At 39.7% G+C, this 16,218-nt stretch overlaps 1 protein-coding gene across 5 annotated transcripts in view; it reads left to right on the top strand.

The window, feature by feature from the left end:
- The window catches only part of ARHGEF3 (Rho guanine nucleotide exchange factor 3), a 268,433-nt gene that overhangs the window by 237,075 nt on the left and 15,140 nt on the right, over nucleotides 1-16,218 (top strand). For all 5 annotated transcript variants that reach the window (XM_034776302.1, XM_034776298.1, XM_034776299.1 and 2 more), the window contains 2 exons: nucleotides 7,353-7,610; nucleotides 12,411-12,581. In XM_034776302.1, coding sequence (XP_034632193.1) covers nucleotides 7,353-7,610; nucleotides 12,411-12,581 — 429 coding nt within the window. The remainder of the gene's footprint in view (nucleotides 1-7,352; nucleotides 7,611-12,410; nucleotides 12,582-16,218) is intronic.

The raw sequence follows: 16,218 nt of genomic DNA on the forward strand, positions 1-16,218 counted from the left end.
TCTTAATTTTTAAAGAGACAGTTGGCTAATAAGAATTGCAATACAATCAAATTAGGAACATTTCCCCTACATTTTCTGACTTGTCATTTTAAAATTTAGAAAAGTATGTGTTTTCAAAGCCCTAGTTGTTTTAGTGATCTGTAGTGTTAAGAGCACTTTAAGTAAAAATCATGCGCCAGCCACCTGACCCCATGTTTATATGGAAAGATACAGAACATTTCTTTTGTAAGGATTTAGATGGACAGTTTATTTTATAGTATAAAGAAAGTGATTTTATAATCAGTAGAAAATAGGTTTTGCTGTTTTCAAGGTAATAGCCAGTGGAAAATATTTGGCAGCCCTTTTCAAAACACTGGGCTATTAAGAGTCAGAAATGTGTGTGTAATGAAACTAGTTAATGACTGTTGGTGAGTAACAAAAAATTTACTCTGGTTTTCTTGGACTAAAAGAATTATTAGATTTGTTTTTGTTTTGTATTCAAACTTCAGCTTGTCTAAAGATGGTTAGAGGTAATTTGAATTTAGAAGATTTTATGTATATTCATATATAAATGTACAGCTTTTTAGCTGAGGTACCACTAAAGTGCCAAAGGCCCAGATCCACAAAGGTACTTAGGCACCTAAGTCCCAGTTTTAGGCTGACTGTGATCCACAAAATCCCCACTGGGACGCTACCTCAGTCATTTTCTAAACTCAGTGCCTAAATTTTCAGGGTAAAAGTTCTCTAGACACCTAAATTCTTGCCTCTGGGGATGCACACTGCCGCTGATGCCTTTTAGGTGTCTGGATGCCTATCTCCCACTAATCCCCAATGTAATACACAAATAGGTGCTCTTCTTCCTATCTTTCCCCAGTCTCACCTGTGGAACCCAATCTGGCATGTACTCGGAGGCTGCCAACTAGATTGTATCCCAATCAAAAGGGGGGGAGGGTGCCACCCATGTATTCACCTGGATTGTTGAAGACCCAAGTTCAATTCTCCCCTCTGCCTGGAGGTGGGGCGGGAGGGGAAGAGGATTTGAACAGGGATCTCCTACCTCTCAATGGTGTGCTCTAACCACTGTGCTATGGTATATTCTGATGTGGGGCTCCCTCAGTCACTCCTCTTGAAGCTGTTCTACTCTTTATAAATATTTAGTCACTGGGCCAGAGAGAGAGAGAGAGTGGGTCTAATCCAGTGGTTAGGGCAACCACCTAGGTTGTGGGAGACCCAGGATCTAGTCCCCCTGCTCCAAAGACTCTTTCTTTATATATTGTGAAATAGCTTCAGTATGACAAGTGAGGGAGCCCCACATGTGAATATCCCATAGTTTGGTGGTTTAGGGTACCTATTTCTCCCCATTCATTTTATAGGAAGCCTGGGTGCCTAACTCAGGCTCTGTGGATTGCAGTGTTGTTCCTCTGTGGATCCATGCCTAAACTCCCTAATCCTGTGGTACCTTATTGAGCCTCTCAGCTCTCTGTAACTGGGGGATCCAGCTCAGCAGACTCTGAAGGTCTTTTGTGCTTTCCTTAGTGCAGACTTCAAAGCTGAACTAGTTCCTCTGGTTATCAAATCCATGATTATTCAAAGGTTTTAGGTACTTCCCTCCCTACCCCCCCCAAAAGACTTTATATAACTGAGATTGTATCCTACACAGCTGGCACCAACCATCATAAAATAGCTTTTTGTTCTCAACAAGATTTTGTTTAGGCCAAAGAGGTTTGGAAAAGCTTGTGGTAAACATTTGAGACTTTTGGACACTTATCCAAACCAGAGTACTAAATCTTTTGAAGCTTCATCATCAATAGGTAATCTACAGTAATTCAAAAATAGTCTGTAAAAGTCCCTGTCATCTTTTGATCGTCTTGATTTTTCTTAGCTTGGGTACCCTGACTGTTTATCTTAAAATTGTCGGTAAAATTTTCCTATGCACCTAAGTGACTTAGGAGCCAAAATCATGCTATGTAAATTTTACCCTGTGTCTAGAACAAACTAATAATTCTCCATATAGTATACATCTTCACATCTAACACAAAAAATCCATTTTGTTTTTTAAATACATCTAGCATTAAGGTTTGCTTTTAACTGCAGATGTCTTTACGCTAGTAGGAACTGCTGACCAAAAAGGAAAAAGTGAAAAGACCCCTTTAAACAAGAAACCCTTTGAGATGGTGACCCTTGTTATTCTTTTTGACCTCAAATGAATCACTTATTTCCTATCTTGAAAGCCTATAAATGGATGAGTGATTATTTTTCTTCACTGAGCCATCTCTTTTTTTTTTTTTAATGTGGCTATTTCCCACTGTTTTAGTTAAATGAATTTTCAGTTAAGTTTTCAATTATTTCCAGCAATTTAACTTGATTTCGAGTGGGTGATGGGGAGACGGACACAACACTCACAGTGACTTGTTTGAGAGAATGAAACCATTTAAAAGTGTTACAGTGGACACAAGTAATTTGGATACATTCAAAATACTTAGCTACCCAATGTGAAAAATAGCAGTTGAATTTTGAGATGAAATATTAATTCATAAGGAGTGGAAGAAACATCATATAGTGAAAATCCAAAATGTTTTTATTCTCATTAGTTTAGAATGATCGATTCATTCTGGAGTATTATAATGAAGTCACAAATAAATTATAATTGATTACTCTAAATGAGTTAGACTCATGGGTTTGTTATTCACCTGTGTAGGTATTTAGACATGCAACCAAAAATTGAAGTTTCCAAGACTGGGCAAACACGTTGTTTGGACACTCCATTATAATGAAATGCACATTGATGTGTGCATAACTAGCCCAGACAGTTACGAGAATCATGCCTCAAAATATAATTTTTACTTTTCTGGTGTTGCATCGTTTTGTATAATTTCTGTAATTATAATCCACATTTATACAGGAGGAAGACTATAACATTTTCCTGGTTCTCTAAATAATGGACAAAATATTTATTATTTAAAAAAAAAAAAAGGCACCACAGACCACCAATTAGTTTGTACACTGACTTTTGCTTTTTACCTCAAAAGTTTATCTTTGCCTTAAACAGGTATAAACAAATTTATTTGTCTTTTATATAGATTTCATTTACTACAATCTTTTGGAACACTACTCTCTTTAGTATTTTTTTGCTCTATAAAATATGCTTTCATTATATTGTCTTGTAAAAAGTAGCTTTTGCTCGACAATTTTGATATTGCCATCATCACAGTAGGTTCATCTTGAACAAATGGAGAGAGCTATTCAGAGTATGCAGAGGGAAGAAGAAAACTGATCTAGTGTGAAAGCAGGATTATAGGAGTTGTTGGTTACCTTGGTGGTCGGGCAGCATCGTAACAAATGTAATGATACGAGTGGCAAATGGGCAGTGATGTGCTAAGGATTTTAGTTAGTTTTTGTGTCCACTACTTACTGCTAATTCCTTTTTTTGTAATGGAAATATTGGACACTTACAGGGTTTTGAAAAGGAGCAAGTAGAACCTAAATTAGCAGTGACTCATGGACAATTTTAATTAATTAAAACATATAAATTACAAATCAGCAAAGCAAGTAAACTAGACTTCTATCAGAAAAGTTGAACCAGGATATTCTTTAAGGATTAAGTGCAACATATATTTCATAAAGCTATTTTGTTTTCTCCTAATGAGAGGTTAGTGATTGAACTGGATCCTGCTTCAGGTCGCTGTTCAGCAAGGTTCTTAAGCACGTGCCTAACTTTAAGTATGTAAGTAGACTTAGGGTAGGTCTACACTTACCCAGTAGTTCGGCGGCGAGCGATCGAACTTCTGGGTTCGACTTATCGCGTCTTGTCTGGACGCGATAAGTCGAACCCGGAAGTGCTCGCTGTCGACTGCGGTACTCCAGCTAGACGAGAGGAGTACCGCGGAGTCGACGGGGGAGCCTGCCTGCCGCGTGTGGACCGAGGTAAGTTCGAACTAAGGTACTTCGAACTTCAGCTACACTATTCACGTAGCTGAAGTTGCGTACCTTAGTTCGAATTAGGGGGTTAGTGTAGACCTGGCCTTACTGACTTCTAAGGGACTACTCGTAGGTTTAAAGTTAGGCATTTGCTTATATACTTTGAGTCAAGGCATTAATTAGCCAATAACATTTTCAAATGACTATTGTTTACAGTACTTAATATTAACATGAAGAAAATGATAGCTTTTTGGAACTTTCAAAATAAATTTTAGCATGATTTTCTTTAGGAACTGTGAAAACCCATGAAGGCATTTTTAAAGTAAAAAGTATAAAAATATAAACAAGTTATTTCAGTTTTGCTTTCAGCTGCTTCACTATGCTCATTTTCAATGAGAAGTAAAATATCAAAGAAATGTTAAAATATTAGAAGTACAATTATGATTTTATTGCACACTGTGTAGCTTTTTCTATTGTGTGTAAAATCTAACCTATCTGATGATACATAGTGAATCATTTTTGGTCATCAGTGTGCAGAAAGAGTGGAGTATTGTTTAAAGATTTTTTTTTTTTTAAATGCACACAAATTAGGATGGAGTTAATTTTGGTACTTTTGTTTAATTTATTAGTACCCAAAGTTGTATTTTATTTGTCGAGCTTAAGCTAATATCACCTGAGACAAGAAGGAAAGGAACAAATAGTGCTTAAATTTAATGTCTCTGATCTTGTTTTTAAAGAATATAACTGATAGTGTTCCCTGACAAGTTCTATCCTTTGGCTTGGAGGAAAATAAAGGGAATGGAGAAAATATTACCAGCAGTTTTTGTTTGTTTGTTTTGTTTTGTTTTACTTAAAGCACAAATTTGGCAGCCAAATCAAATCAGGCCTGTTGAGTAATCATGGTTGGTAAATGTATTGTTACACCCCAGGAACCCAGTCTGAAGAGTAGGAGAATGGAAGGATTTCACCCCAGCCTTGGGCTTCTCATCCCAAGGGTTGCACTTAGAGACTGAGCGGGGTCAAAGATGCAGACAGCTCTGAACCATAAGTCTCAGAAGAGGAGGTGCTGGGACAAAATGATAAATTAAAAAGCAATGAGTTGCCAGGCCCAAATGGCATACATCCAAGAGTTTTGATAGAGCTTAAGAATGAAGTCACTGAGAAGCTAACAACAAATCTGCCCTTTTCTAATTTAAAAACAAAACAAAATAGCTACTATAACAGAGTATTTGAGAGCAGGAGATCTTCTTGTATTTGAAAGTGGTTCTAGGGGGTGATCCAGGGAATTACAACCAGTAAGCTTCACATATGTACTTGGTAAATTGGTCAAAAATATAATTTAAAAAAAAAAAGAAAAGAAAATGAAGTACTTGGAAAATTCTGATATGATAGGGATCATGGTTTCTCCAAAGGAAAATCATGCCTCATTAATCTGTTACAATTCTTTGAATGTTTCAGAGTAGTGGATAAAGGAAAACTAGTTGGAATAATTTAGTTAGAATTTCCACAAACCTTTAACAAGAGACTATCAAAAAAGCTATTATGGGGAGAGAGTAAGTATTATCATAGATCAAAAACTGACTTAGAAAAGACAGAACAGGAATTAAGAGTCACTTTTCACATAGCACAAGTTGAACAGTGGTGTGCTTCATGGTTCTATATTAGAACTAGCATTGCTTGATATACTAATGATCCGGAAAAGGGATTGCGCAGTCAGGTGCCAAAAGCTGCAGATGTTACACATTTAGGTTAGACAAGTCCACAGAAGACTGTATGGAAATTTAGAAAGCACTAACTAAACCAGATAAACCACAGCCCAGTGGTAGATAAAATTTGTGTTGATAAATGCAAAGTAATGCACATTGGAGGGGGAAAATAAATTTAGAAACATGTAAAGTATAGGAGTAGTTCAACAGTATCAACTCGGGTCAAGGACCTGGGCATTGTTGTGGACAGCTCAATTAAACATCTTTGCTCAGTGTGCAACTGTGGTAAAAAGTTAACAAAATACATAAGGATACATAAGGAATGGCATGTAGAATAATATGGAAAATATAATTTAAATATAAATGCAATGATTCACCACCTTGAATAACATGTGCAGTATTGGTCACCCCATTTCAAAAAGGTTATTGCAGAATTAGAGGACATACAGAGGAAGGCAATGAGAATTATTAGGAACATGGAAGAACTCTTGAGTAGAGCTTTAAAAGAGTAATGATAGAATAGAGACTAATAAGGGGGGAACGATAACACATAATAATGGATGATATAAAGGAGGTAGATCGGGAGATTCAATTGTTCCTGTCTCCTACCAGAAGAACAAGAGGACACTTAATTAAACTGAAAGCCAGCAAATTCAAAACTGATAAAAATAAATATTTTTTTCTCACAACTCCTAATCAGACTGTGAAATTTATTGCCAGAGGATGCCACTGAACCAAGAATTGAGCAACATTCAAAGCAGGATTGGGCATTTATATAGATAACAATATCAACATTTAATATGGTTAATTCTAAGAGATTTTTAAAAGTGATAGAAAACCTAATCCTTTATGCCAATCTCTAATAGAGATTTGGATGAGACCTTCATGGCAAGCAGATTCTACCACACCTACCTTCTGTGGGGTATCTGGTATCTTCTTCTGAAGTATCTGATGGTTGCCGTTGTCAGAGACAAGATACTGGACGTAGATGGACCCCAGATCTGATCCAATGTGGCAGTTCCTTTCTTCCTATGGAAATGCTACAGTGTTACAAAAATGTACAAAGCACTACCACCGTTCATTTTTGTTACTCAAATCTTCACAACCTCCAACAGAAGTCCAGGTGGTGTGGGAAATGTTTCAGTAAGTAAAGTCCAGGTTGAGGGGACTACTTGGGAGGACTGAGAGGGAACCCACAACAGGATTGAAAAGCCCAGAGGCTAGGTCATCCATGCAAAAGCATTGAGTCTCCTCACTATCTCCTGGTTCTCTCTGGCTGACTGGTAGTGTCTCCACAAAAATCAGGCTGTCAGAGCCTCTTCCCACCAGTAGCCCTTTTCATTGGGGAGACTCCCCAACAGGAACCTGCTGAATTAATACTTAAGGGCCATGAATGAACAATGGTGAGGACTATGTACAAAAGAATTTGCAAATTAGGAGTTAGAGCAGTATCATGGCCAAATCCAAATTCCAGGTACTTCATTTCTGCCTGATCTAATAACTTACAGGAATAACTGTGTAGAATAACTTATCTTGCTGCAGGAGAAATTTAATAATCAGAGAAGATATACCTTGTAAACCTTATCTAACTCCCATTATTACTAATGAGCTATGGTTCAACACCAAGGGGAGAGACCTCTAAATCAATTTTAAAATACCTGAAGCACAGAGGGGGTTTTGTACAGAACAGTGCCCTTCTGCTTTCAGTTTTACATTTTAGTTTCAAAATACATTTTTCTCTTTCCTCAGTTGCCTTGCCTAAACTCATATGATAGCTACTGCAGTAATCAAGTAGCAGCCAAAGCCTTATTGGACCACAAGAAACAGGATCACAGGGTGCAAGACTTCCTACAGCGCTGCTTAGAGTCTCCTTTCAGCCGCAAACTGGACCTCTGGAATTTCCTTGACATCCCAAGAAGTCGCCTAGTGAAATACCCACTGCTGCTCAGAGAAATTTTGAGGCATACTCCAAATGATCATCCAGATCAACAGCACCTGGAAGAAGCGGTAAGTTGTTGTTGGTTTTTTTGTTTGTTTGTTTTTTGTAACAAATTTCATAGCATTTAGCTTCAGCTCTGAAGGGTGTTCCATAAAACTAATTCTAAACTAATGAATGGAGTGTCTAAATATGTAGATTTTTCTGAAAATTTAATTGTCATATAGCTGTTAAGTGACATCCAGAGAGGGTAGATCATTTTCTTCCTGGAATAGCAGCTTCAGCTTCTCCATACCAGTTATACTGGGGTGCTGGCCCCACTGCATCAATGTAAGGGCCTAATCCAGAGGACATTGAAATCAGTGGAAAGACTCCCAGTAACTTCAGTGGGCTTTGGATCAAGCTCTAAATGCTGACATGCAGCCCATTCTCTGGACATCTCTTGATCATCTTTTCTTAATGTGGCCTTCCATGCAGGTGTACGGAGGCTCAACGTGGAGACTCCCTCTTACCTGCCTCTTCATTCCCAGCTTTTAGGGGGTTGTAGAAGCACTCCTGTTCAGCCAGATTGATTACCTGAACAGTCTCCATACCCAGGTGAATTTCACCCACAGAAATCATACTGAAAAAGATATGATTTGAGCTGGCCTCTATTCCATGTTTTATTCTGATCAGTGTATGTGGTATGAAATAAAAACAGAGAAGTGAGGTGAATTCAAAGCATGTATTTTTAAAGGAAAGGGCCTGATTGACATGCTGACAGATTTCCCTTCCCTTTGCCTTACCTTTGGGAGTATGGCATGAATGTCACAACACAGCTAGTAAGATGTATTGTGCAACAAATTTGTTTGAAAGAAACCATTTTACATGCTTTGCAGTTATTTTTTATCACCCCAGGAATAATTATTACAAATTAAATGGCACTACATTTAATTAAAAGTTCTATCATTAGCAGAATTCATTATTAGCCTTAGTTGTATGTAGAGCTTGTAGATTTTAACAGTTACTTGCTGAAAAATTCAGGGGCTATTTTTTGACAATATAATATTTCACAAGATATCACAGAGTACACATCTGCTATCACTATGCTACTCATTAGCCAAATGCCTTGCCCATCTCTACTCCTTAATATAAAACTGTTCAGCTATGATGCAAAATTTAGAGCCTTGATATGTGGAGTTTACATGCAGATTTAAGTTTTAATCTACATGCTTTACAATGTGTGCTTTTTTCCCCTATAAATGTCTCTTTAAATCAAAAATGACAGAAACCTTAATTTAAACAGTTCTTGTTCTTTATTTCAAATTTTTGTTTTGTCTCTAGCCAATGTCTGGTAAAATACCTTCTCATTTCAAAATGCTTCCTTTCCAGGAATGAAATATTTGGTAGGTGTTTTAATAGTATATAATCAGGATAATTTTTCTTGGTGTTACAGTAATTTCATATTAAATAGATTACTGCAAAACTATCAGAGTAGTGTTTATCTTTGAAGTGATATATTTCACAAACTGTACAGTTGCCAAGTTAAATTCAGGACAAGTAATTACTAAATGTTATCTCCTAAAACTGTTAGGTTTATAAGATAAATTTGTCTTCCCATCTGGAAATATGCTCTGCCAGTTAATCCCTGGTGTATATTTCTATTGGAACTGATAGAATTAATCTGGGAAAGAATCTTGAAAAAGAACCATACTTTATGCACATTCTACAGATTCTGAATGTCTGAAAGTGATATGTAGCCAATCTGGTAAAATGGATTTACATAACTGTATAATTATTTACCAGTGATCCTGGAATGAATGGTAAAATTCCAGTTGGCTACAACTCTCCCCATTTGCATGCCCATAACTCAAGCAGGATGAATCAATTAGTAACAAATTTACTTCCTGAATATTGCATCTTCTATTTAAGAACTGTTTATATGCTGCTTGCTAAGTACTCTAATTTATTAGTGCATTACCTCACAGAACACTTTCTCCACATGTTGTGAATAGTTGCACTTCAATATTTGCATTGTGTTGATGTAATTTCTATCTCTGGTTTAATGAAATTCACTAACATAATGTGAATTTTTAATAAACAAATTTTGTTTTGACATGCAAATATTTGAGTTTTAAAATTTGCTTTTTGCAAGTAGTCAGACTAGTGATACTTGTGCTCGAATGTTTGCAGAAAATGCAGATGATTGTGAATACAGTCTAAAAATGTATTTTCTGATGTGAGTGAATATTTCCTCAAAACTTTCTTCATTAGCAGCTCATTTCTACCTAAAAGAACCATGGCCACCTAGATTTCCAATTCCCTTCCCATGCTGTCATCACATCTAACACCAGATAGTGAATACAATTAAATTTTAAAAGGGATTGCTCTTAGTGGGGTAGGAGAGAAAGATTTAAACCTTCAAGCAGTGAAGAGAGAAACTGAAAAGATTTTAGATGGGGGGGGTGACTGGGTGAGGATTGCATCAGAAATGTAGGTAGCCAAATAAACATGTTTTGTTTTGAGTATATGGCTGAGAAGTTCTCAAGACAATAGCTAATCCCTGGAGAATACAGAACACAGGAAAAAGTGAGAGGGAACGCATTTAAATAAAGTAATAATATGAATGTATCCTTTTTATCTAGATAATGAACTCCTCAGAGTTTATTTAGCTGGTGAGGACATAGTTATTACCTTTATAAAACAGAAGCACCTTGAAGCTGTTAGCTGGGAAAAGGACAGAACCAGTCTGCAAGCCAAAGACATAATAAATCCATATATGCAAAATGGTATTTGCAGGGAGATTTACTATGGTGTTGTAGAAGATACTACTTTTGTCATTTCTGGACAAATTTTATGAAGGTGGCATAATGTACTTTAACACACGGACTCCCCCCACACACATGCAAACAACAAACTAGTAAATAAGTGTTGTATTGCATTGTTGTGACAACAGATGGCAATTATGGAAAGAAAAAATTATTAGCTGTGTGAGCCCTTATCTTAATGTACTTGAAATTAGGATTGTAACAAAATTTGTAGAAGGTCCTTTTGCTGTATAGAAGTGTAGTGATTGAGGTAGCAGTTATGAGGCAGTAGCAAAAACCTAAGCTCCCTGTAAAATCTTTTATCTAACATGAAAGTTCAAAGATTACATTTCGGCAGACAGGATTTCGTTTGGAGATAACGAAGCAGTTTCTTTAGCATAGGAAAAGTCAAATCCACTAAATTCCAGAGAGCCTACCCAGCAACGTTTTCATATTTCATTTGATATTATAGTTCATAGATTCATAGACTCGTAGACTTTAAGGTCAGAGTTACTGATCTTGCATATTAACTTTACTAGCCTTTGTATTTCACAGCAATCAAGTTGTATAATGGTACTGATGGCTGCTGTTCTCAAAAGTTCTAAAGGATAATGCATCTGAAACTGCCTGATATGATATAGCTATAGGTTTGATCAGTTGCTTATGGCTTCCTTGGGATTTTTGTGTACCTTGTACTTTTCAACTCCCACAAGTGTAGACACAATAATTGAAATTAGACTTTTAACTGCTCTAACGTGCAAGTATCAGAACAATAAAATACAATTAATATGCCTTTATTCCCTTAACAAGTGTAATTTTCATAACTGGCACAAATTCAGTGAGAAAAGCCAGTCTAATATTTTATTAATAGTACTACTTAATCACCTGCTCTCACCACCTAGAAACGATGCTTAGCGAGAAGAAATAAATTTATTCCTGACTGTTAATCTCTTATGTGACCTTGGGCAAAACACAGCCTTTCTGTACTCAGTTTCTCCATTTGTAATATGGGGATAATAAATAGTTTTTATTATACTGCCCACAAAGTAACAAAAATTACTCGTAATCCTGATCCTGCAAACGTACATGCTCAAGTATAACGTTAGTCATGTAAATAGTCTCAGTTAAGCCAATACAAATACTCACGTGAGTAAAGTATGCATAAAGTGTTGCAGGAACAAAGCCTTAATTTGTTCTGCTGTACATTGTTTGGTACTATATAGAAGATTCTGAATGTGATTTTTATATTCTATAAATATACATATAGGCTGTTTATGTACATACATGGTTGTACCAAATAGAGTGTGTGTACACATACATATACAGTAGAACCTCAGAGTTACAAACTAACTGGTCAACCATACAACTCATTTGGAATCTGAAGTATGCAATTAGGCAGCAGCAGAGACTAAAAAAAGCAAATACAGTACTATGTTAATGTAAACTTCTAAAAAAAATAAAAGGAAAGTTGAATTTTTTTTTTTTTTTTTTGACAAAGTAAGGAAACTGTTTCTGTGCTTGTTTCATTTAAATTAACATGGTTAAAAGCAGCATTTTCTTCTGCCTAGTAAAAGTTTCAAAGCTGTATTTAGTCAATATTCAGTTGCAAACTTTTGAAAGAACAACCAAATCGTTTTGTTCAGTGTTATGAACATTTCCGTTCTGAACAACTTCCATTCCCGAGGCATTCGTAACTTTGAGGTTCTACTGTAAACAAATTTCAGTTGAATAAAAAATGTATTTGGTTTCGCAGTTAAATCTGTTTACCTTCATTCTAAACATTTAGGGTTGATATCAAGAAGCAAGCTTCAGATTTCAAAGAGGCAAAGTGTTAGAAACAAACATAAGCCAAACTATAGTACCTGTACACGTTGTCGTCTGCTCCATTCTGGCTCTCACACTCATACCTTACACTTGAACCCTTCCAAACAAGACCACCATAAGACTGACTAAGAAATATGAAATGCTTTGTGAAGTAAAGTGACTCTTTTCCTCTTATCAACTTCTTACAATTAAGAATGAGTGTGAAAGGCCCATCTGATGAAAGTTCAGGTATTTTCATTCCTCTTTGTTCTTTTTCCATAGATAAATATAATTCAGGGTATAGTTGCAGAAATCAACATTAAGACGGGTGAATCTGAGTGCCAATATTACAAAGAGAGGCTCATTTATCTTGAAGAAGGCCAAAAGGACGCCCTGATTGATAACTCACGTGTGGTATGTTGTCACGGTGAACTAAAGAACAACAGGGGAGCGGTAAGGAGTTAATATTTTTTATCACTATATACTTTAAGATAAGGTCTCTTCAGTGCTATGGTGTTACAAGTTGGGGTAGAGAGGATATAGCATTGGTTCAATTTTGAGAGAGAGAGAGAAAAGTTTGTTGGGACCATTGTGTTATGCAGGATCCTATTCTGTGGGATTCTATCCCTCCATGGAGGCCTTTAGGAACCCGGGTGAGTTCCACAGTATCACACTGTATTTAAATCCCTAGAAAATGGCTCACTCATTTTCCGGACTGCTACAGTTACATTTATTTATAAGAGAGGTTAGACTTGATCCCACTGTCACTAAAGTTAATGAGAGAAGGATCAAGCCCTATATGTGGAAATATGAAATGGTGGTCCCAGCTCATGTGGACCATTTGTGTTTTGCACTAGGAAGGCTATGGGAGAATTGCCACTTGATTGGCTGGAGATAACTGCTTTCCTTTAAAAGAAAAGGGAAATTGCAAATACCTTTTTATACTTACTGTAGAAAAGATATGCAGTACTTACGAGAGCCCTGCGTGGATAGTCAGATTCGCAAAAATTGTCAACGGATGTGGATATCCATGGATTTGCAGGGCTCTACTAACACCTCCACAGGTCACTGTGCACCAGTGATTCAGGGCTGTGCCAAACCCCCGTCCCCTAACAGCCCCCACTTCTCCCCAGAGACCTCCTGCCCCCTCCCCCCCTCCCCGGTATCCCATTCCCCGCTCCAGGCAGGGAGGCTACAGTCCTGGACCCTCACGTGCCGCACTGCCTTCCCAGTCAGGGGCTCAGACATCCCTATGCAGCTGCGGCAGCTCTAGTGCACGCAGCACTGGGCTCACTACGCAGGAGCACATAGTCACGTTCCTTTCTGGGAGTTGTAGTTTACCTTCTCCATCCAAGCAATCTGGAGATTACAACTCCCAAAATGCCAGTGGGCTACTGCCACATATTGCAGCTCTCTGCTGCATGATTCAGAGAGCCAAGCTGGAGCTTGAGGGCTGGGTGACAGCCAGTCCATTTGGGTGAGTCTGTGTTGCAGAGCCCTGCGCGGATACAAAATTTGTATTCACATCTGAGCTGCAAAAATGGTCCGTCCGTGGATATCCGTGGATTTGCAGGGCTCTGCTTACTAGCCAAATATTTAAACCAAGTTTGCTTAAGTCTCTTGAACTAGGAAGAAAGATTGGTGACGTTTTGTGAAACTTTTTGCTTGTATCTTTGAAATAATGCCGAAATAGGACCCAACTATTTTAATTACATTTCAAGTATTAGTGTGGTGTTTTTAATCAGCTTGCAAATAGCTTTAGTCTTTAATGGTCATATGCAAAATATGAATTTAACTTGCTAAACATTAATTAATTAATTAATTTCCATGCATTGCATTATAAACTGCTTAAATCTAGCTCTTCTTGACTGAATACTAGATGTATGTTTCTGAAACGCAACCCACAGTAGTGAGTTAACATGTAACAGAGGAAGCATTAGCTCTGAGGCTCTGTCTAAACTACAGCTTTTTACCATGACTTTATAACCAGTTAGAGACACGGTCACTTTAATCTGTCACAAGTAACATGGTTTAGTTTGTGTCTCTGCAGAAGCCTTTCTACATTGATTGTCCTAGAAAGAAACCTGTAAATCTAATAAATAAACATGTGCAACTGAAAATATACTGACTTGATAAATATTAACCATACAACATGCACATTTTAGATTCTTCTTCGAGTGCTTGCTCATATCGATTCCAATTAGGGGTGTGCGCGTGCCACATGCACGATTGTCGGAGAATTTTCTACCCTAGCAACACCCGGTGGGTCGGCTGGGGAGCCCCCTGGAGTGGCACCTTCATGGCGCTGGATATATACCCCAGCCAACCCAGCGCCCCCTCAGTTCCTTCTTACCGCCCGTGACGGTCGTTGGAACTGTGGAGCACGGCATAGCTGTCCTCCACTCTCCCTAGCTTTCCGTGTTAGTTAATGTTGTAGACAGCTGTTAGTTTAGTTTAGTTTAGTAGCTTAATAGCGGTTACAGAGTAGTTATAAGTAGTTAGTGGGGGTAAGGGGGTTTTCATCTCCCCCTTTCCTCCCGGCGTGCAGCCGGGCTCATGCCCAAGGCTCCTGGCTTTAAACCGTGCGTGACCTGCGCCAAGCCTATGCCAATGGGAGACCCCCACGGCTCTTGTCTAAAGTGTCTAGGGGAGTCTCACCAGACTGATAAGTGCAGGATCTGCAAGGCCGTGTCTCCCGTCTACGCCGGAGACGTTTGCGACATCGAGAGACCTCATTGCCCTCACGAAACTGGCACCGTCTCAGACCGCGGCACCGCATCCGCTCCACACGGTGCAATCCAGGGGCAAGCCTGCTCTGCTATGCCCTCCATCTCAGAGCGTGGACTCTCGGCACCGCTCCCAGTCTCGGAGCAGGTCCCGATGCTGCTTGCAGTCCCGGCACCTGTCTTCATCACGGCGCCAGTCGTACTCACGGCCCAGCACTTCCTCCTGGCACCAGTCCACCTCTCGGCACCGACTCGAGCATCGGTACCGCTCAGAGTCCCGACGCAGTTCCCGGCACTGGTATGAGTGCCGATCCCGTTCGAGAGGCCGCTCCCGGCACTGATTCTACAGATGGTCTTCTTTGCGATCCAGATCTGGATCCCGGTACCGGCATGACCATCAGCACCGTTCTCGCTCCTGGTTCCACTCCCCGGCACCGCGCAGAGACCGCTCTCCCGTGGACCGGCACCGCTTGGCACCGTTCCAGGAGGAGCCAGCGCAATCACGCTTGGCACTGCCCTGGCCCTCAAAATCTGCATCTTGCTCTTCTGAAGGTGCCTCCCGCTCAGCCTATCCTGCTCAGGGTCAGGCAGCGGACGACCTGGGCCATTGGCAGGATGGGGCAGAGGACCCTAGACAGGACCCTGCACATTGGTCTTTCTGGACTTGATGGGCATATCACCAGGCACAAGGGGCTCCATCAGCGGTCTCTCACTTGGCACACTCAGAGCCCAGGGTACCGGAGGCCACCATTACCCGTCCTCCCCCAGGGGGTATGGAGGCTCCTGTGCCAACACCCACGCAGGCCCCAAACCCCGGTACAGGGGATCCTGGATATCAGGGACCCTCGGACCCAGGCCCACCCCTGTATCCTTTACCCCCTGAGGAATCCTCCTCATCTTCCCCAGATGAGGCGGTGGCGGGCACAACAACCTCAGGCCCACCCCCGATAGACCTCCGTACCCACCAAGACCTGTTACGTAGGGTGGCATGGAACATGGATCTACAGGCAGAGAAGATAGTGGAAGTGGAGGACCCAGTGGTGAGCATCCTCTCAGCTGATACCCCATCCCGGGTGGCGTTGCCCATCATCCGCACGATCCAGGCTAACGCCAACACCATACGGCAAACCCCTGCCTCCATCCAACCCACTGCCAGAGGGGCAGAGAGGAAATACTTTGTCCCCTCTAAAGACCAAGAGTATCTCTACACCCACCCTCAGCTGTGTTCGCTAGTGGTCTTCTCAGTGAACGCAAGACAGCGCCATGGTCAACAGGCAGCAGCGCCCAAATCAAAGGACGCCAAGTGGTTCGATTTGTTCAGATGCAAGATCTACTCAGTGGGGGGTCTGCAGCTCAGAGCCGCA

This window comes from Trachemys scripta, chromosome 7 (assembly GCF_013100865.1).
Source record: "Trachemys scripta elegans isolate TJP31775 chromosome 7, CAS_Tse_1.0, whole genome shotgun sequence".
NCBI classification, from domain to species: domain Eukaryota; kingdom Metazoa; phylum Chordata; order Testudines; family Emydidae; genus Trachemys; species Trachemys scripta.